A 22,607-nucleotide genomic window follows, 5' to 3' on the forward strand; every position below is an offset into this window, starting at 1 on the left:
ACCATTATTGTACGATGATGTTTTAACTTCAATACCACACAAGAGGGGGTGATTTGTGTGGTATCTAATTTTTTGCGTGCACAGATTATAGAATGATCCGGTTCTTCTATGTGTTCCTTATACTACTGTTGCGGAATAATAAATATAGAAATTAAAGAACATAAGTATTTTACGTGGAAAATACCTGGCTCAAAGGTGAAAAAACCACGACCTACTTCCTAATAGGATTTTCTCAAACTCTCCACTAAATCACTGAACCAAAAACTGCATTTACAAAATACTTTTGTAAACCTAAGATTAACTCTAATCCCGTTGTGGCAACCATCCTCTAACTGCTTCGACAACTTCAAGTTAACTCTAACTTGAATACTCTGAGTTCCTATTACAATTGCCTCTAGATAAAGCTGAAAGGTACAATATGAAAACACCTACTACAATTGAACTATGATAAAAGACAAACACTTGGAACTGGTTCTTCTATCTGGTTCATGTAGCTTCAAGTTCGCATACTTGAATCACACACGAACTGCTTGCAAAATCCTTTCTATTTTGCTCTCAATTCACGTTTAGCTTGTGCTTTTGTGTGTCACCTGTAGAATGAGAACTTCCTACGATTTATAGAGTTAGTAGAGTAGAAAATAACTAGAGTTCTAAAGCTACTCTTCCTTGGTGGAAGAGTTCTAGTTGATCTCAACCTCTATCTCCTCCCTTATCTTGGATAGTGTTCTCTTTGATTAAGGAGTCTTTCTCCTTATTAATTATGCAACCCTTTTCGATTAGGAGATATTAATTAGACGAGTCCTTCTTCTTATCAATTATGCAACCCTTTTCGATCAGGAGATATTAATTAGACCAAGTTAATCTTATCTCCTTCACGTGCATCCCACAGGTTCGAATCTGCCCGTGTCTATGCACACAAGGGATGGACCTGGTTCATGCCTAAGCTTCCTTTGTCAATCTTCAAAACTAACCTTCACTTGGGCCAACAAATTCCCCCTTTTTGACGATGACACACTTTGTATTTTTTATAAGCTTAGGCCCTGTTTCAACATAGCCCAACATCAACACAATGTTATAACGATTTTCACTTACCATCAAGGACAAGGTTCATTAGGTTATAAACATCACTGTTCAAAGTGTAAAGCTCAACCTTTTTCCCCTTTTGGCATCATCGAAATGTTGCATAATGAATGTGAGATAACAAGATTTTAAAACTTACTCATGGCCACTGGGGCTACTTCAAATGCAATCATAGATTAATCATTATAGATCAAGCTAAGAATTTAACCATCAAAGAAATATAAACAAACAGTTAGAGCAAAAGACAGTGAATTTCATTGATGATTGGTAAGATTCTACCACGAAGCATAAGAAGAAATAAAAACACTGAAAACATGAGCAAAAGAACCAAAAAAACCCCGAACTGGGTCACTGGTTAATCTATACTAGGCTAGGAGGCTTAAGGCTGGGAAGAATTAGGTGCTTGGTTTTTGGCTTGGAGGAGTTTCAGCATATCCTTAAGAATACCATCATTCTTCTCCTTTTCTCTTGCCAGCTCAGTTCTGAGAGCATCTCTCTCAGTTTCCACCTCTGCCAACCTCTTCTTCAGCCTCTCAATCTCAGCATCCTTAGCCCTACTTTCTTGCACCTAGGCTCGCACCTTGCTAATTCACTGGTACCTTCTTAGATGAACCAGGTTTTTTAGGAGTGACATGGACTTCATAGTCACAAGCAGGCAGCGTATTTGCCCAAAAATGATCCTTGCTTGTACCAATCTCCCTTTCTTCTTTGGATTATAACTTTTAGTCACTCTCTTCAGTAGGTCTGTGAGGGTTTCCTGTTCAAATGAAACAGTTGCATCTATATTTTTTCCAAGTTGAACCAACCCTTCAGCGGCTTCGCCAGACCCACTTCCCCCTGTTTTCTTTACACTCTCCGCTATTCCAGCATATTTTTCTCCCCAAACAACCATTGCACTTGTGTCTTTGGTTAAACTCACATGAGTGGGTGAAGAATCAACCACTCTTTTACCCTTTCCCTTCACAGCACTTCGAACACCCTTGCTCTCTTTTTCTTTTTATTTTTTATTTTTACCACCAATTCCTCCAGACTCTGCAGTTTCAACACCTGCTTTAGACCCTACTAGTGCAAACATATTCTCCAAATTTGTTCTTTCCCCGCAAAAACCTTGCGAGCAAGCATCATTACTCTTTTCTTAGAGGTTGGGGTGGTGGAAGGGATGATAGTGGGTGTGGAAGTCTTATCAAACTGAATTTCAGTTTTGAAAAGACTTTGGAGTGTATCCCTAGAATCTAGGTACTTCAATTCAGTTGGGACTCTTTTGAACAGAACCGATTCACTTGTAACAGATAAGTCCAAAAGGAGTTTGGAATTAAGTGGGACTCTGCTCATGATCCAAATATTATTATTTCAAATTATGCATAGTGTATAAAACATATCGTGTTATCTTGATGAACTAGGTTCTTCACTGATAATTCTCTTGTGTAAGTCTAAATTTGCCAAAATAGAGCAAATATCATTAGAGATTAATGAGTCATTTTAACACATGGCACAAGAGTATACTATTGAAAGTATGAGTCTGAGCAAAAATTAATCTAATTATATACTCCCTCCGTTCCAATTTATGTGAACCTGTTTGACTGGGCATAGAGTTTAATATTTAGGGAAAGACTTTGGCCATGTCACTTAAATCTGTAGCAAGTGACAAAAATACCCTTAAAGGCCCATTGATTACCTTTTACATGGAAAACACAGTAAAAAGAAATAAGCAGCACCAACGTGTCCCATTTCTTCTTACAAATTAATTGAGGTGTCCATTTCCCCATACTTTACTCATATATCAGCTTTAAGCTTTAGTTCTAAAGTCATAAATTAGTCTACTTTTTTTCCTTCTCTTACATTTATTCTTACACATGTGCACAACTTTTTAAACATTGACTTTTCAACTTAATAAAACATTCATAAATTGATGTGATTTTTAAATTAATTGGGTCCAGATCAGTTTTTTAAAGAAATGATAGTAAGGGAAATATAGGAATCCTAAAGTTAATGTGCTTCCCAATTTAGAAAGGGTTCATTCATTTTGGAACAGACTAAAAAGAAAATAAATTCACATAAACTGGAACGGGGGGAGTACACATTTTCAGATTTTCTAACCAAAACCAACATTTTTTTTTCGTTGTGAATTCTGAACTGGTCCTGTTAGGTGATCTTAATCATCCCTAATTTTAACATGTTCCTTTTAAAGTGATATCTACTTAGGGCTTTTGTGAAGATGTCAGCTATTAGCTTGTCACTAGCACAAAATTCCATAGTGATCAACCTTTTTTCATAGTTATCCCTCAAAAAGTGATGCCTAACATCTATATGCTTAGTTATGTTGTGATGAACCAGGTTCTTGGTCATACTAATAACACTAGTGTTATCACAAAATATGGGGATACAACCAACATCAATTCCAAAGTCCATTAATTGTTGTTTGATCCATAATTTGCGTTCGCGACATTGCCTTCGCGTTCGCGAAGAGCAAAGTTTTGACAACAAAAAAATATGCTTCGCGAACGCGAGGCATTAACCGCATTCGCGAAGGGTAAAAATCCGAGAAATAGAACTTAAGTTCTAGAAAATGGGATTCGTCCCATTTCCAACCCTTTTTTATTTTTTGAGCTAGAGCTTTGAAGTCAAGGTAAAATCCCAAGGGATTAAGCTAGGATCACGTTCAGGGGTATAGAACCAACAACATCAACATACTCAAAGACAGCATCAAGGTAAAATCCCAAGGGATTAAGCTAGGATTACTACCTTTTGGATACCAAAGACAAAGATCAGTGGTGCTTTTTTGATATCTCAAAATTCTCTTGACAACCGTCAAGTGAGACTCCTTCGGATTTGCTTGAAATCTTGCACAAAGGCCTACACTGAAAACAATGTCAGATCGACTAGCAGTGAGATACAACAATGAGTCAATCATTCCCCTATACAACTTCTGATCGACAGATGAACCAGGTTCATCTATATCCAACTTTGTAGCTGTTGCAATAGGAGTGTCAATTTCTTTAGAGTTTTCCATTTTAAACCTTTTAAGCAACTCTTTTACATAGTTCTGCTGGTGGATCTTAGTTCCATTTGAACTTTGTTTAATTTGTAAGCCTAAAAAAAAATTAAGCTCACTCATCATGCTCATTTCAAATTCACTCCCCATTAGTTTAGCAAATTCTTTACTTAACTTATCAATAGTTGCTCCAAAGATTCTATCATCAACATATATCTGAACTACTAAGAGATCTTTACCCTTTTCTTTCAAGAATAAAGTATTGTCAATTTTACCTCTCTTGTAGTCATGCTCAAGAAAAAGCTTTGATAATCTTTCATACCATACTCGTGGCGTCTGCTTGATCCCATAAAGTGCTTTGTCAAGTTTATACACATGATCATGACTCTCCTTGCTTTCAAACCCTAGAGGTTGCTTGACAAACACTTCTTCCTTTAGATAACCATTGAGGAAGGCACACTTGACATCCATCTGGTGGAGGGTGAATTCCATATAAGCAGCAATGGCTATGAGGAGTCCTATTGCTTCCAACCTAGCAACTGGAGCAAAGGTTTCATCATAGTCTATGCCCTCCTCTTGGCTATATCCTTGAACCACCAATCTTGCTTTGTTCCTTGTAACAATTCCATCTTCATCAAGTTTGTTTCTGAAGATCCATTTTGTGCCAATTACTGATCTGTCCAAGGGTCTTAGCACCAGATGCCAAACTTGACTCCTTTCAAATTGGTTGAGTTCATCTTCCATTACATTTACCCAGTCTGCATCCTGCAAAGCCTCAACAATATTTTTAGGTTCAATAAGAGATAAGAAAGCATAAAAAGCACAAATATTCTTTAGTGAAGATCTGGTTTTGATTCCAGAGATTGGATCAGTAATTATGTTCTCAATGGGATAAGATTTTTGATACTTGTAAGGTTTCACAATCAACTGGTTTTCCCTTAATGTTCCTTCAATGCTTTGTTGTTGTGGAACAGGTTCATGGAAAAGTTATCTTGAGGTTTGAGAATCATTTCCTCTTTGTTCTATTCCCCCTGTCAGGTTGCCCTGGGTAGAAGAACCTGTTCCATTGTTCCATCATATGTTCCTTCTTCATGTGCAGCTTCAGTCTGGGCTGTGGTTTCATTTAAGTTTCTTACCAGCCCAATTGCTTCATCATCATGTTCCTGTCTCTCAGAAAGAATGTTAGTTTCATCAAAAATCACATGAACACTTTCGTCAACACACATAGTTCTTTTGTTATAGACTTTATACTCTTTACTATGTGAAGAATATCCCAAGAATACTCCCTCATCACTTCTAGGATCAAACTTGTCTAGGGAGTCTTTACCATTATTGTGCACAAAGCACTTACATCCAAATGCCCTAAGATGGGATATATTTGGTTTTCTCCCTTTAAGTAACTCATATGGAGTCTTCTCTACAAGAGGTCTAGTCATGCACCTATTTATGATGTAGCATGGAGTATTTACAGCTTCTGCCCAGAAGCTATGAGGCAGTTTACTAGAAAGAAGCATAGCCCTAGCCATATATTCAAATGTCATATTCTTTCTTTCAACTACTCCATTTTGTTGTGGAGTCCTATGAGCAGAAAAATTATGATCTATGCCATGCTCATCACAAAATTCAGCAAATTTAGCATTTTCAAATTCAGTGCCATGATCATACCTAATTGATGTAAGTTGATTACCTAGTTGTTTCTGAGTTTTTCTAACAAAAGAAGTGAACATGTCAAATGCTTCATCTTTATATGTTAAAAACAATGTCCAAGTAAACCTAGAGTAATCATCAATAAGCACCATTACATATCTTTTACCACCTCTGCTTAATATTCTTATTGGACCACAGAGATCTATATGGACCAGTTTCATCGTTCTGGTGGTCCTTACTACTTTCTTGCATTTAAAGGAGGATCTTACCTGCTTCCCTTTTGCACAAGCCTCACAAACTTTGCCTTCCTTGAACTTGATGTTAGTCTGTCCTATCACCAAGTCCTTGGAGACTAATTTGTTGAGTTGACTAAAACTTGCATGTCCAAGTCTCTTGTGCCAAATGAGGGGATCATTGTCCAACAGACTTAAGCAAGTGAGTTCATTTTCTGGCAGTGTGGACAGATCTATAATATATATATTGTTCATTCTTTTTCCCTGTAAAACAATCTTGTCAGTGGTAAGATTAATCACAAAGCATTTAGTTGATGTGAATGCTACCAAGTTACCTCTATCACACAGTTGTGATACACTAATTCGACTGCATTTCAGGCCATTTATCAAATAGACATTCTCAATCGATTGAGAGTTAGTCTTACCTACCTTACCAACCCTAATGATCTCACATTTCTTCCAATTTCCAAAGGAGACATTACCTCCTTTGAGGTCCTCAAGTGAAAAGAACTGGTTCTTGCTTCCTGTCATGTGCTTTGAGCAGCCACTATCCATGTATTATATTTGGTTGCTCCCCTTCACTTGGACTTGCAAAAGAAAATCAGGGGTTAGTCTTAGGAATCCAAACTACTTTGGATCCCTTTCTATAGGCAAAAGGATAAATCAAATTCTAGTTAGCCTAACCTGGCAGCCTATTTTTCCCCTGAACAAACTTTTTATTCTTTTGACTAGCCTTTTCTTTTGCAGTGCATTCACTTTTATAGTGACCAGTCTTACCACAGTGTGTGAAAATTTTGTTCTTAGGAAGTGTGAGATACTTGCTTTTGGGATCCCATTTAGGTGGCAGATTCCCAAAGACAATTCCTTTTCTATTGCTACTGCGATGTTCCTGTAGCCATGACAGTGCATCGGGGGACCTGTTCTATTTACAAGTTCTGTCTAGTTCATGCTTGACCTTGCCTAGATCCTTTGTCAAAATTCTTACCTGCTCATTCTTCTTATACAACTCATCTTTTAGTTTACCTACATTTTCTTCTAGAGTGAGTTGTGTGCAATCAGTATTTTCACTTATAGTCTCACTAACTCTAAGTTCTAGGTTCTTACACTTTACTTTTAAAATCACAGATTCCTTAGATAACTGTTTCTTTTCATTGTTTATATCCTTAGATTCATCAATGAAATCTAGAAGTAACTCAGATAACCTTTCTTTAGACAAAAATTTAGTCTTGTCTTTTAGATGGATTATACTTACTTCAGATTCCTCATCGGATTCTCCAATTGCCATAAGTGCTTGTTCATCTTCATCTTCATCATCTGAGTCCTCATCTGAGCTTTCTCCCCAAGCAGCAACCATAGCCTTTGTTGATCCTTTGTTCTTCTTGGGATGAACATGTTCCTTCTTTATGTTTCTTCGTTAAGTTCTTTCCTTCTTCCATTTAATTTCCTATTGAGGGCAGTTTTTGATGTGGTGATCAGTCTTCCCATACTTGTAGCAGCCCTCTTTGGTTTGTTTTTTAGGAACCCTTAGTTTGTTGTATCCTCCACTTCTTAAAGAACCCTTTCCTCTCATTAGGTACTTCTTGAAGTCCTTTGTGATCATAGCCATTTCATCTTCCTCTACATTAGAACCTTCAGTGATTCTGAGTGCCAGGATCTTTTCCTTCTTGGGTACATCCATCTTCATGGTTTGCCTTTTAAGTTCATAAGCATTGAGATTTCCAATTAGCTCGTCTAAATTAAGAGTGGCAATGTTCTTTGATTCCTGAATAGTAGTGATTTTGCTCTCCCATGAGACTGGCAGAACCCTTTTAAATATCTTCTCAACTTTGTCTTCTTCAAGAATAACCCTTCCAAGAGACTTAAGTTCATTTGTTAGTGTGGTGAACCTTGTATACATATCTTGGATGGTTTCCCCTTCCTTCATAGTGAAATTCTCATATTGAGAATATAGTAAAGTTTCTCTGGACCTCTTCACCTAAGGTATTCCTTCATGAGCCACTTGCAAAGTGTCCCAAATTTCCTTAGCAGTAGTACAACTTTGAATTCTGCTGTACTTGTCCGGACCAAGTCCACACACAAGCCATTTCTTGGCTTTAGCATTCTTCTCCCATTTCCTCAAGTCGTCAGCAGTGCAGTCAGCTCTTGTTTTAGACACCTCTTCTCCTTCGGCCTTTATCTTCATGGTAGCTAGTGGACCATCTATGACAATGTCTCATAGCTCATAGTCTTCTCTTATGATGTGGTCTGTCATCCTGTTTTTCCACCAAGAGTAATATTGGCCGTTGAAGAGTGGTGGCCTAGCAGTGGATTACCCTTCCCAGTTTCCAGGTGGTGCACTCATCTTGATCTTCTCCTAAGGTGTTAGCCTCTTTAAGGATAACGTGCTCTGATACCAATTGTTGTTTTAACTTCAATACCACACAAGAGGGGGGCGGGAGTGATTTGTATGGTGTCTAATTTTTCGCATGCACAGATTATAGAAGGATATGGTTCTTCTATGTGTCTCTTATACTACTGTTGCGGAATAATAAATGCAGAAATTAAAGAGCACAAGTATTTTATGTGGAAAACACCTGGCTCAAAAGGTGAAAAAACCACGACCACCTTCCTAGTAGGATTTTCCCAAACTCTCCACTAAATCACTGAGCCAAAAACTGCATTTACAAAATACTTTTGTAAACCTAGGATTAACTCTAATCCCGTTGTGGCAACCAGCCTCTAACTGCTGCGACAACTTCAAGTTAACTCTAACTTGAATACTCAGAGTACCTATTACAATTGCCTCTAGATAAAGCTGAAAGGTACAATATGAAAACACATACTACAATTGAACTAGAATAAAAGACAGACACTTGGAACTGGTTCTTCTATCTGGTTCATGTAGCTTCAGGTTCGCACACTTGAATCACACACGAACTGCTTGCAAAATCCTTGTAATTTTGCTCTCAATTCATGATTAACTTCTGCTTTTGTGCGTCACCTGTAGAATGAGAACTTATTGCGATTTATAGAGTTAGTAGAGTAGAAAACAACTAGAGTTCTAATGCTACTCTTCCTTGGTGGAAGAGTTCTAGTTGATCTCAACCTCTAACTCCTCCCTTATCTTGGATAGTGTTCTCTTTGATAAAGAAGTCCTTATCTTTATCAATTATGCAACCCTTTTCTATTAGGTGATATTAATTAGACGAGTCCTTCTCCTTATTAATTATGCAACCCTTTTCGATTAGGAGATATTAATTAGATCAAGTTAATCTTATCTCCTTCACGTGCATCCCACATGTTCGAATCTGCCTGTGTCTATGCACACAAGGGATGGACCTGGTTCATGCCCGAGCTTCCTTTATCAATCTTCAAAACTAACCTTCACTTGGGCCAACATACAAGAAGTCCTACACTTATCCCGAAGAACCAAATACCGGCTTGAAAAAATAATGCTTAAGATCGACCTTGAAAAAATATTCGACCGGTTAGAATGGTCCTTCATTCGATACTTCCTCCAAAAATTAAACTATTTGTCCTATATTATACAATCTATCTTGTCCTTCATTACGACCTCTTCCATTTTTATTTTGGTCAATGGCAAACCCACCACCTGCTTCTAGCCAAGTCCTGGCATTTGACAAGCTGACCTATTTCCTCTTATCTCTTCATCATCTGTATGGAGATATTATCTCAACTAATCAAGGATGTTGTTCATATAAAATAATATACACTCATTAAACTATCTTGTGCAGGACCTTCTCTCTCACATTTACTCTTTGCTGACAGCCTCGTTCTAGTCCCTAAAGCAGACACTTATAATGTACATTCCATCCTCCATATATCCAATCATATTAGTGCTGATGAAACCTTTACCTAGCAATTCCTACAACTCTTTCTTCAACTATGCTAGAGTCATGCGATACGGTAGACTAGAAATAGGCTAAGTGTCTGGTGCCAAATCAATACCTAAATCAATATCCCTATCGAGTATCATGCCCAGTAGGTCTGCGAGGAACACATATGAAAACTACCTCACCACGGGGACTAAATCAACTGTGGGTATATCAGCACTCATAACTCTAACAAAGGCTAAGTACGCCAAGAACCTCTTCTCAACCATCCAACAAGCCTTCAGAAAAGACACCACCCTACTAGGAATATGACCCAAGGAACCTTTCCATTCAAACCTCGACAACCACGGCACAGATAATGTCACGTTCTTAGTGGGACAATCAAGAATAACATGGTACAGAGACAACCAATTCATACCCAAAATTACATCAAAATCCTCCATATTAAGCAACAAAAGGTCAACCCTAGTCTCGTAACCCCCAATAGTGACCAAACAAAAATAATAGACACGGTCCACCATAATAAAATCCCCTACGGGTATAGACACATAAACAAGAGTATCCAGAGAATCACGAGACATATCCAAATATGAAGTAAAATAGGATGACAGATACGAAAAGGTAGAACCCGAATCAAATAAAACTGATATACCTCTATGACAGACCGGAACGATACATGTAATAATTGCATCTGATGCAACTGCCTTAGTCCTACAAGGAAAAACATAACAACGAGCCAGGCCTCCCCCTCTAGGATGACCTCTACTTGCCTGTCCCCCACCTCTAGTTGGCCGTGTAGGTGGAGTAGCAACTAGAGCGGGAACCATAGCCTGAGTACCAAGTTGAGCTCCACCCATCCAATGTCCGGGACGATCTCTTACCATGTATCTAGTAAGACCACACTCAAAACAACCTTTTTACGGATATGGTTGCGGGTACTAAGTCTACCATGGACGACTGGAATAACCATTGTAGGAACCCCATTGAAAAGGTGCTCTGAAAGATAGATGTTCGGTACGAGTGCCTGAAATCCATGGCTAGCTAGAGCACTACGGGAAACCTGAAGTGCAGACTGAACTGGTCGACTGGGATGACCTCTGCTATGACGGACCGTGCCCCAAAGTAGGAGCCACTAAATCCTCCAAAACCATGAGGCTTCTTATTCTTCCTATCCTGCTTGCAGATACACTCTAACCTCCTAGAAATCTACATAACCTGATGAAATGTGGTCTCCACCTCCATCTCTCGTGTCATCCTAAATCTGAGGTTGTAAGCGAGTCCCTCAATAAATCTCTGGACTCTCTCTCTCTATCTCTAAATATATATCAGTGGAATCCAAGGAAGGTGCATAACGAGATAGTTCTGTAAACCTCATAGCATACTCGGACATAGTCATACTTTCCTGGTGCAAATGCTCAAACTCACTGCGCAACTCATCCCTACGGGTCTATGGAATAAATGCTCTCAAGAAAAATCAGAGATCTGGGACCATAAAAGTGCTGAGGCAGTTGGCCTACTAGCTTCATAAATCTACCAACATCTATTTGCCGGCCCCGTCAAATGAAAAGTAGTAAGTTCGACCCCGCTCGACTCCACCAAATACATACGCAGAATGCAATGACACTGATCCAAGAAGCTGTATGCATCCTCAGAATCCCCCCACTGAACTTGGGAGGATGAAATTTCTAAAACCTCTCCAAACTCTTCTGCCTCTCAACGACACAACAGCCCTACCTCGGGCTGAACTACAACTATAAGTTGCACAGGCACAACACCTATTGTCTGATAAATATGAGCTGGTTGCTCTGATGTGCAAGCGACGGGAGTCTGCTATAGACATATCAAACACGCTATAGAAACCAATTCCAAGTAATAAAGCTCCGATATTTATCAAATATAAAAGTCAACAAAGAAGTCAACCTCGGCCTACCTCCCACAACCTGACAAAAGTCACAAATACCGATCATCCATTCTAACACGAGTCCAATATGTAAGTTTCATCCAAATCCGACTTTGAATCGAGATTCAAGTCCTAAATAATCACTGTCCAAAATTTACTCACAAAACCCCCATTTTCTCCCTTAGGTTTCATCAACCAAAAGTCAGAATCAAAGATAGAATCATGGAATAAAATTAAATTCGGGTCAGAATAATTATCCCAATCTAAGTGGTGAAAATTCCCTCAAAAATCGCACCAGTCCGAGCTCCCAATCTCAAAATATGATAAATTAAGCCAACCCTCGATTAAAATACTCTGCCCAACAATTTCTGCTTATGTGGACCATCCTATTGCATCTGCGATAACGCTTATGTGAGCCCACGCTGGCCGTCTGTGAAGTTCACTGACTCCCGACCCTTCGCTTCTACAAAGCTATTCTCACTTCTGCGGCCAAACTAGCGCATTTGCGCCCAAAGCGCCGCACCAACAAACTCTATTGCCTTCAGCTTCCTTTGCATCTGCGACCCCCTTGTCTGCATCTGCGAACTCACACCTGCAGACAAAACCTCGCAGGTGCAAAAACACCGGTAACAGAACTGCCAAACAAGATCAAAATGATCTGAAGCTCACCTGAGGCCCACAGACCCCGTCCAATCATACTAACCAGTCCCAGAATATAACGCGGACCTATTCGAGGTCTCAAATAACACAAAATAACATCAAAACTATAAATAATACCTCAATTCAAGATTAATGAACTAATCAACTTCTAACTTTCAAGAGTCATGTTGAACCATGTCTAACCAACTCAAGATGGTCAAATTTTGTACACAAGTATGAAATGATATAACAAATCTATTCCATCTACCAGAACAACAATTTGAACCCGATAGTCTCAAATTCATCTCCCCTTCAAACCTATGAACATCTGAAACTTCAAATTTCCAACTTCCGCCAAAAAGAATCAAATCAACCTAGGAACATCTAAATCCAAATCCGGACATATGCTTAAGACTAATATTACCATACGAACCTATTGAAACCATCAAAATATCATTCCGGGATCATCTATATAAAATTCAAACCCCGATCAGCTCTTATAACTTAAGCTTCCAACCATGGAACTAAGTATTCCAATTTATTCCAAAACCTTCCTGAAATCAAACTAACCATCTTCGCAAGTCACTATATAACAAATAAGTATACGGAAAGCATCAAATAGGAAAATGGAGCTCAAATACACAAAACGATTGGTCAGGTCATTACAAGTTATCCCCTACCTTCTCATATTCGTTTCCACATCTATAAGAATTTCACCATAGCAACTTACCCTATTCTTCGGAAATCCCTACACAAGGTTTAGTATCTTCAGGTTCTCAATTACATTCACAAATGAGAACTTGTGCAAACTTTTCGGTTGAGCCTCTATTTCCCATAGTTAATCCCCTCCCTCATCATAACCTAAGTCCACACCCTATCCCTATGACCCCAGTGATATACCGTCCAAAATAAGTTTCCACTATTGTAACTCTAGTGGTGAGCACCCTCCACTTCCAACCAAGAGGTTGTGAGTTCGAGTCACCCCAAGAGTAAGGTGGGAAGTTCTTGGAGGGAGGGAGCTGAGGGTCTATCGGAAATAGCCTCTCTACACCAGGGTAAGGGTAAGGTCTGCGTAAAAACTACCCTCCCCAGACCCCACTAGTGGAATTATACTGGGTTATTGTTGTACTATTTTAATTAACAATCTATTGTAATTACCCTCCTTGTCAGCGTCATCATAGACCATGACGCTCCTCAACAAAATCCAAATCAACACTACTCACATCCACCATCCAGATGATCCAATACCATGCACCACCGTCACAGTACCCCATGGGCCTCTGCATGCCTCCTCACAAACTACTACCACCTCTACCGGTATTCTCCAGGAACTACTAGTATCGTAAAAATTTTTACCCCAGACTCTATGAAATTTACCTATCCTACTACAACATGCAATGATACTTCACGACAATAACAACATGCTCATGACCCTCATCCAATATGATATGCCGGACGTTCTACAACAGGACTAGGTCTTGTAGATCTTTTATCGATAGAACTTTATTCCCAGCTCACACAAGCTCAGAAATAGATTGCTCAACACCAAAATTAGAATTGGTTACACAAAAATATCCAAAATATTACTTGCTACAATGACCTTCCTCTACCACCACAACCAATGGAGGCTCATCAACCATCACTACCTCGGGAGGATCAACTATTCCTACCACCTCCATCCCCCCCTCCCCCATTTACGTTGTTGCCGCCCATGCCACCGATGGAGGAACCACACCAAACATGCCAAAGAATGTCATGGAGATATTTGAATATGACAAAATTCCCTAACTATCTCTATGCAAGAAAGTATCAAAAAGGTACATGATTCTGATAGTGCCAACTTTGGATAAACCCTCCTCCAATATCCTACTCCACCCCCTCTTTGCAGAGCAGAGGTATGTGCTCCGCATGGTCCTAATACTAGTTCCATCTAAGATACAAGAGGCGTTTCTCAATCAACATCACTTTACTATGCAACTTGGAAATGTCGCTAGCTCCAGGAGAAAGCTCATCCAGCCAATCCCTAGATCCATGAAGATAATGCCTTGGAATTGCCGTGAGGCAAATGAGCCAGAATTTTAGTGTACCTTGAATTTTCTACTTGAGTGGAACAACCCCACAGTTCTTTATCTCACTGAGACCAAGATATAAGACCATGTTTCACTGGTAGATTCTTTCAACTTTACTAATCGCATCAAAGTTGCGGCTCGAGGTTTCAATAGAATTATGTTATTGGCGTGCTTACGAGTAGACCATTGACCCATTTGCTATTACTGTTTAAGATATTCATGCCTTGATTCAGGTATCCTCGTCCTCTATTACTCCGCTTATTTTGTCAATTAGCTAGCACTTCATATCAATGTCATCATACTATTGCAAAACCTTGAGCAATTTGCATATCACCATCGTTCTGCTTGGTTGTTGTGTGGCAATTTTAATGAAATTACTAACATTGTAGATAAATATTTTTGGTAATTCCATTAATCTTACACGTTCCACAACCATTAATACACGTTTCAATAACATTAACATAATAGACATATAGGGTTCACTGGCCCAAGCTTTACGTGGACTAGTAGTCGAACTGCTAATAGTATTAATTCTAGAATGCTTAGACAAATTTTATGCAAATGCTGCATGAATGAATCTATTCCCTAAATCTGGTGTGCTTCATCTCCCTCATATCCACTCCGACCATTGTCCACTCCACTTAAATCTCAGTAGATCTACTACACGCCCTCTGCCATTTTTTAGGTTTAAATCTATGTGTCTTAATCATCAAAATTTCACCTTTGTTGTTGCGACCACCTGTCCTATAATCCTGATTATACTACTCTGAAAAACATTACCACCCATGCTCAGTACTGGAACAAATATACTTTTGAAAATACGTACTACAAGAAGAAAATTACCCTTTCCCATCTTAATGGCTTAGAAAATATATACGCTAGCGCAAAAAAATAGCTTCCACTACAACCTCTAAAATAGGCTTTTCACTGAACTTTAGTCCATTTTAAGAATGAGAAAATATTCCGAAAACATAAGTCCTAAATGTAATAGCTTAAGGACAACGGTTCCAATACTGCCTTTTTTATCTTTCTACCACTCAACGCCATCAACATAGCCATATCTTAGGAACCAATGGCACAGTTGGGAATCAAAAATTTGAGCCCTCCCTTATCCAGTCCACAATACTCAACCATTTTGTGAATATTACACTACCCAGCTATCTACTGCACTGATTCACCTGTTATCCCACATGTGCATTCCCACTTTACTAATAGCAAACAAAAACTAACTTGTCCCCTTACACATTCATAAATTTATATGGTAGTTATATCAAATAAACCACTTAAAGTCCCTGGACCTGATGGTATTCACTCTATCTTCTTTCAAAAGTTCTGGCATCTAACCAAGCACGAAGTGATTGCCACTTGTATGGAACCCTTCACAACTAATGCAACATCACTTAATATTAATAAACCTTTCCACATTCTTATTACAATAGTATAAAATCACCTCAATATCTCACAATACCGACCCATTGGTCTCTATAACACCATCTGTAAAATTATCACTAAAATCGTAGTACTCGTACAAGCCCCCTCCCCCTACCCTAATTAGCCCAACCAATGCAGCCTTATCACCGGTCGATGGGCTATGAATTATACCATTATTGTACAATGATGTTTTAACTTCAATACCACACAAGAGGGGGTGATTTGTGTGGTGTCTAATATTTCGCGTGCACAGATTATAGAAGGATCCGGTTCTTCTATATGTTCCTTATACTACTGTTGCGGAATAATAAATACAGAAATTAAAGAACAAAAGTATTTCACGTGGAAAACACCTGGCTCAAAAGTTGAAAAAACCACGACCTAATTCCTAATAGGATTTTCTCAAACTCTCCACTAAATCACTGAACCAAAAACTGCATTTACAAAATACTTTTGTAAACCTAAGATTAACTCTAATCTCGTTGTGGCAACCACCCTCTAACTTTTTCGACAACTTCAAGTTAACTCTAACTTGAATACTCTGAGTTCCTATTACAATTGCCTCTAGATAAAACTGAAAGGTACAATATGAAAACACCTACTATAATTGAACTATAATAAAAGACAAATACTTGGAACTGGTTCTTGTATCTGGTTCATGTAGCTTCAGGTTCGCATAATTGAATCACACACGAACTGCTTGCAAAATCCTTGCTATTTTGCTCTCAATTCATGTTTAACTTGTGCTTTTGTGCGTCACCTGTAGAATGAGAACTTCCTGTGATTTATAGAGTTAGTAGAGTAGAAAATAACTAGAGTTCTAAAGCTACTCTTCCTTGGTGGAAGAGTTCTAGTTGATCTCAACCTCTAACCCCTCCCTTATCTAGGATAGTGTTCTCTTTGATTAAGGATTCTTTCTCCTTATTAATTATGCAACCCTTTTTGATCAGGAGATATTAATTTGACGAGTCCTTCTTCTTATCAATTATGCAACCCTTTTCGATCAGGAGATATTAATTAGACCAAGTTAATCTTATCTCCTTCACGTGCATCCCACAGGTTCGAATCTGCACGTGTCTATGCACACAAGGGATGGACCTGGTTCATGCCTAAGCTTCCTTTGTCAATCTTCAAAACTAACATTCACTTGGGCCAATAAATTCCCCCTTTTTGACGATGACAAACTTTGTATTTTTCATAAGCTTAGGCCCTGTTTCAACTTAGCCCAACATCAACACAATGTTAGAACAATTTTCAATTATCATCAAGGACCAGGTTCATTAGGTTATAAATATCACTGTTCAAAGTGTAAAGTACAACCTTTTTCCCCTTTTGGCAAAATCGAAACGTTGCATAATGAATGTGAGATAACCAGATTTTAAAACTTACTTATGGCCACTAGGGCAACTTCAAATGCAATCATGGATTAATCATTATAGATCAAGCTAAGAATTTAACCATCAAAGAAATATAAACAAACAGTTAGAGCAAAAGACAGTGAATTTCATTGATGATTGGTAAGATTGTACCACGAAGCATAAGAAGAAATAAAAATACTGGAAACATGAGCAAAAGAACCAAAAAAATCCCGAACTGGGTCACTGGTTAATCTACACTAGGCTAGGAGGCTTAAGGTTGGGAAGAACTAGGTGCTTGGTTTTTTGCTTGGAGGAGTTTCAGCATGTCCTTAAGAATACCATCATTCTTCTCCTTTTCTCTTGCCAGCTCAGTTCTGAGAGCATCTCTCTCAATTTTCACCTCTGCCAACCTCTTCTTTAGCCTCTCAATCTCAGCATCCTTAGCCCCACTTTCTTGTACCAAGGCTCGCACCTTGCTATTCACTGGTACCTTCTTAGATGAACCAGGTTTTTTAAGAGTGACATGGACTTCATAGTCACAAGAAGGCAGCGTATTTGCCCAAAAATGATCCTTGCTTATACCAATCTCCCTTTCTTCGTTGGATTATAACTTTTAGTCACTCTCTTCAGTAGGTCTGTAAGGGTTTCCTGTTCAAATGAAACAGTTTCATCTATATTTTTTCCAAGTTGAACCAGCCCTTCAGCGGCTTCGCCAGACCCACTTCCCCCTGTTTTCTTTACACTCTCCGCTATTCCAGCATATTTTTCTCCCCACAACCATTGCACTTGTGTCTTTGGTTAAACTCACATGAGTGGGTGAAGAATCAACCACTCTTTTACCCTTTCCCTTCACAACACTTCGAACATCATTGCTCTCTTTTTCTTTTTCTTTTTTATTTTTACCACCAATTCCTCCAGACTCTGCAGTTTCAACACCTGCTTTAGACCCTACTAGTGCAAACATATTCTCCAAATTTGTTCTTTCCCCGCAAAAACCTTGCGAGCAAGCATCTTTACTCTTTTCTTAGAGGTTGGGGTGGTGGAAGGGATGATAGTGGGTGTGAAAGTCTTATCAAACTGAATTTCAGTTTTGAAAAGACTTTGGAGTGTATCCCTAGAATCTAGGTACTTCAATTCAGTTGGGACTCTTTTGAACAGAACCGATTCACTTGTAACAGATAAGTCCAAAAGGAGTTTGGAATTAAGTAGGACTCTGCTCATGATCCAAATATTATTATTTCAAATTATGCATAGTGTATAAAACATATCGTGTTATCTTGATGAACCAGGTTCTTCACTGATAATTCTCTTGTGTAAGTCTAAATTTGCCAAAATAGAGAAAATATCATTAGAGATTAATGAGTCATTTTAACACATGGCACAAGAGTATACTATTGAAAGTATGAGTCTGAGCAAAAATTAATCTAATTATATACTCCCTCCGTTCTAATTAATGTGAACTTGTTTGTCTGGGCATAGAGTTTAATATTTAGGAGAAGACTTTGGCCATGTCACTTAAATCTGTAGCAAGTAACAAAAATACCCTTAAAGTCCCACTGATTACCTTTTACATGGAAAACACAGTAAAAAGAAATAAGCAGAACCAACGTGTCCTATTTCTTCTTACAAATTAATTGAGGTATCCATTTCCCCATACTTTACTCATATATCAGCTTTAAGCTTTAGTTCCAAAGTCATAAATTAGTCTGCTTTTTTCCCTTCTCTTACATTTATTCTTACACATATGCACAATATTTTAAACATTGACTTTTTAACTTAATAAAACATTCATAAATTGCTGTAATTTTTAAATTAATTGGGTCCAGATCAGTTTTTTAAAGAAACGATAGTAAGGGAAATATAGGAATCCTAAAGTTAAAGTGCTTCCCAATTTAGAAAGGGTTCATTCTTTTTGGAACAAACTAAAAAGAAAATAAGTTCACATAAACTGGAACAGGGAGAGTACACATTTTCAGATTTTCTAACCAAAACCAACAATTTTTTTTTCGTTGTGAATTCTTAACTGGTCCTGTTAGGTGATCTTAATCATCCCTAATTTTAGCATTTTCCTTTCAAAGTGATCTCTACTTAGGGCTTTTGTGAAGATGTCAGCTATTTGCTTGTCACTAGCACAAAATTCCACAGTGATCAACCTTTTTTCATAGTTATCCCTCAAAAAGTGATGCCTAACATCTATATACTTAGTTGTCTTGTGATGAACCAGGTTCTTGGTCATACTAATAACACTAGTGTTATCACAAAATATGAGAATACAACCAATATCAATTCCAAAGTCCATTAATTATTGTTTGATCCACAACAATTGAGTAAAATATGAAGCAGCATCAACATACTCAGCTTCAGCAGTAGATAAGGCCACTGAATTTTGATTTTTGGTGGATCAAGACACATGACATGAGCCAAGAAAGTGTGCCAGACCTGAGGTTCTCTTTCTATCCACAAGAAAATCTGCATAATCAGCATCAGCATATCCCACAAGATTGAAATTACTACCTTTTGGATACCAAAGACAAAGATCAGTGGTGCTTTTTTGATATCTCAAAATTCTCTTGACAGCCGTCAAGTGAGACTCCTTCGGATTTGCTTGAAATCTTTCACAACGGCTTACACTGAAAACAATGTCAGGTTGACTAGCAGTGAGATACAACAATGAGCCAATCATTCCCCTATACAACTTCTGATCGACAGATGAACCAGGTTCATCTATATCCAACTTTGTAGCTGTTGCAATAGGAGTGTCAATTTCTTTAGAGTCTTCCATTTAAAACCTTTTAAGAAACTCTTTTACATAGTTCTGCTGGTGGATCTTAATTCCATTTGAACTTTGTTTAATTTGTAAGCCTAAAAATAAATTAAGCTCACTCATCATGCTAATTTCAAATTCACTCCCCATTAGTTTAGCAAATTCTTTACTTAACTTATCAGTAGTTGCTCCAAAGATTATATCATCAACATATATCTGAACTGCTAAGAGATCTTTACCCTTTTCTTTCAAGAATAAAGTATTGTCAATTTTACCTCTCTTGTAGTCATGCTCAAGCAAAAGCTTTGATAATCTTTCATACCATGCTCTTGGCATCTGCTTGATCCCATAAAGTGCTTTGTCAAGTTTGTACACATGATCATGACTCTCCTTGCTTTCAAACCCTAGAGGTTGCTTGACAAACACTTCTTCCTTTAGATAACCATTGAGGAAGGCACACTTGACATCCATCTGGTGGAGGGTGAATTCCATATAAGCAGCAATGGCTATAAGGAGTCCTATTGCTTCCAACCTAGCAACTGGAGCAAAGGTTTCATCATAGTCTATGCCCTCCTCTTGGCTATATCCTTGAACCACCAATCTTCCCTTGTTCCTTGTAACAATTCCATCTTCATCAAGTTTGTTTCTGAAGATCCATTTTGTGCCAATTACTAATCTGTCCAAGGGTCTTAGCACCAGATGCCAAACTTGACTCCTTTCAAATTGGTTGAGTTCATCTTCCATTACATTTACCCAGTCTGCATCCTGCAAAGCCTCAACAATATTTTTAGGTTCAATAAGAGATAAGAAAGCATAAAAAGCACAAATATTCTTTAGTGAAGATCTGGTTTTGATTCCAGAGATTGGATCAGTAATTATGTTCTCAATGGGATAAGATTTTTGATACTTGTAAGGTTTCACAATCAACTGGTTTTCCCTTGATGTTCCTTCAATGCTTTGTTGTTGTGGAACAGGTTCATGGACAAGTTACCTTGAGGTTTGAGAATCATTTCCTCTTTGTTCTATTCCCCCTGTCAGGTTGCCCTGGGTAGAAGAACCTGTTCCATTGTTCCATCATATGTTCCTTCTTTATGTGCAGCTTCAGTCTGGGCTGTGGTTTCATTTAAGTTTTTTATTACCAGCCCAATTGCTTCATCATCATGTTCCTGTCTCTCAGAAAGAATGTTAGTTTCATCAAAAATCACATGAACACTTTCGTCAACACACATAGTTCTTTTGTTATAGACTTTATACTCTTTACTATGTGAAGAATATCCCAAGAATACTCCCTCATCACTTCTAGGATCAAACTTGTCTAGGGAGTCTTTACCATTATTGTGCACAAAGCACTTATATCCAAATGCCCTAAGATGGGATATATTTGGTTTTCTCCCTTTAAGTAACTCATATGGAGTCTTCTCTACAAGAGGTCTAGTCATGCACCTATTTATGATGTAGCATGGAGTATTTACAGCTTCTGCCCAGAAGCTATGGGGCAGTTTACTAGAAAGAAGCATAGCCCTAGCCATATATTCAAGTGTCATATTATTTCTTTCAACTACTCCATTTTGTTGTGGAGTCCTAGGAGCAGAAAAATTATGATCTATGCCATGCTCATCACAAAATTCAGCAAATTTAGCATTTTCAAATTCAGTGCCATGATCATACCTAATTGATGTATGTTGATTACCTAGTTGTTTCTGAGTTTTTCTAACAAAAGAAGTGAACATGTCAAATGCTTCATCTTTATATGTTAAAAACAATGTCCAAGTAAACCTAGAGTAATCATCAATAAGCACCATTACATATCTTTTACCACCTCTGCTTAATATTCTTATTGGACCACAGAGATCTATATGGACCAGTTCCATTGTTCTGGTGGTACTTACCACTTTCTTGCATTTAAAGGAGGATCTTACCTGCTTCCCCTTTGCACAAGCCTCACAAACTTTGTCTTCCTTGAACTTGATGTTAGTCAGTCCTATCACCAAGTCCTTGGAGACTAATTTTTTGAGTTGACTCAGACTTGCATGTCCAAGTCTCTTGTGCCAAATGAGGGGATCATTGTCCAACAGACTTAAGCAAGTGAATTCATTTTCTTGCAGTGTGGACAGATCTACAATATATATATATATTATTTATTCTTTTTCCCTGTAAAACAATCTTGTCAGTGGTAAGATTAATCACAAAGCATTTAGTTGATGTAAATGCTACTAAGTTACCTCTATCACACAGTTATGATACACTAATTCGACTGTATTTAAGGCCGTCTATCAAATAGACATTCTCAATCGAGTGAAAGTCAGTCTTACCTACCTTACCAACCCCAATGATCTCACATTTCTTTCAATTTCCAAAGGAGACATTACCTCCTTTGAAGTCCTCAAGTGAAAGGAACTGGTTCTTGCTTCCTGTCATGTGCTTTGAGCAGCCACTATCCATGTATTATATTTGGTTGCTCCCCTTCACTTGGACCTGCAAAAGGAAATCAGGGGTTAGTCTTAGGAACCCAAACTACTTTGGGTCCCTTTCTATAGGCAAAAGGATAAATCAAATTCTTGTTAGCCTAACCTGGCAGCTTATTTTTCCCTTGAACAAACTTTTTATTCTTTTGACTAGCCTTTTCTTTTGCAGTGCATTCACTTTTATAGTGACCAGTCT

General features: G+C 38.2%; 3 protein-coding genes across 3 annotated transcripts; all 3 read right to left on the minus strand.

Moving 5' to 3' along the window:
- Positions 1–7,396: 7,396 nt before the first annotated feature.
- Positions 7,397–8,134, minus strand: LOC138897223 (uncharacterized). Its single transcript, XM_070183186.1, has 2 exons — positions 7,952–8,134; positions 7,397–7,870 (listed from the first exon to the last, which is right to left on the minus strand). The coding sequence occupies exons 1-2, from the start codon at positions 8,132–8,134 to the stop codon at positions 7,397–7,399; spliced, it is 657 nt and encodes a 218-aa protein (XP_070039287.1).
- Positions 8,135–9,961: 1,827 nt separating this feature from the next.
- LOC138897224 (uncharacterized) lies at positions 9,962–10,669 on the minus strand. The gene has a single exon (XM_070183187.1). The coding sequence runs from the start codon at positions 10,667–10,669 to the stop codon at positions 9,962–9,964; it is 708 nt and encodes a 235-aa protein (XP_070039288.1).
- A 9,295-nt stretch (positions 10,670–19,964) lies between these two features.
- On the minus strand, positions 19,965–21,817 carry LOC138897225 (uncharacterized). The gene is made up of 3 exons (XM_070183188.1): positions 21,419–21,817; positions 21,005–21,112; positions 19,965–20,282 (listed from the first exon to the last, which is right to left on the minus strand). Exons 1-3 carry the CDS (start codon positions 21,815–21,817, stop codon positions 19,965–19,967), a joined length of 825 nt encoding a protein of 274 aa, XP_070039289.1.
- Between the last annotated feature and the right edge of the window lie 790 nt (positions 21,818–22,607).

Source organism: Nicotiana tomentosiformis, chromosome 8, assembly GCF_000390325.3.
Source record: "Nicotiana tomentosiformis chromosome 8, ASM39032v3, whole genome shotgun sequence".
Taxonomy (NCBI): Eukaryota; Viridiplantae; Streptophyta; class Magnoliopsida; order Solanales; family Solanaceae; genus Nicotiana; species Nicotiana tomentosiformis.

What these genes read in the sequence shown, in the direction of transcription:
- LOC138897223 (XM_070183186.1), bottom strand. Translation starts at nt 8,134, where the DNA reads ATGAAGATAAAGGCCGAAGGAGAAGAGGTGTCTAAAACAAGAGCTGAC. An exon ending in AAATTTGGGACACTTTGCAA is followed by an intron (nt 7,871 to 7,951) that starts GTGGCTCATGAA and finishes TTCACTATGAAG; the next exon opens with GAAGGGGAAACCATCCAAGA.
- LOC138897224 (XM_070183187.1), bottom strand. Translation starts at nt 10,669, where the DNA reads ATGGTAAGAGATCGTCCCGGACATTGGATGGGTGGAGCTCAACTTGGT.
- LOC138897225 (XM_070183188.1), bottom strand. Translation starts at nt 21,817, where the DNA reads ATGGAACTGGTCCATATAGATCTCTGTGGTCCAATAAGAATATTAAGC. An exon ending in ATAGCTTCTGGGCAGAAGCT is followed by an intron (nt 21,113 to 21,418) that starts GTAAATACTCCA and finishes TCTGAGAGACAG; the next exon opens with GAACATGATGATGAAGCAAT. An exon ending in ATGATGGAACAATGGAACAG is followed by an intron (nt 20,283 to 21,004) that starts GTTCTTCTACCC and finishes GGGATCAAGCAG; the next exon opens with ATGCCAAGAGCATGGTATGA.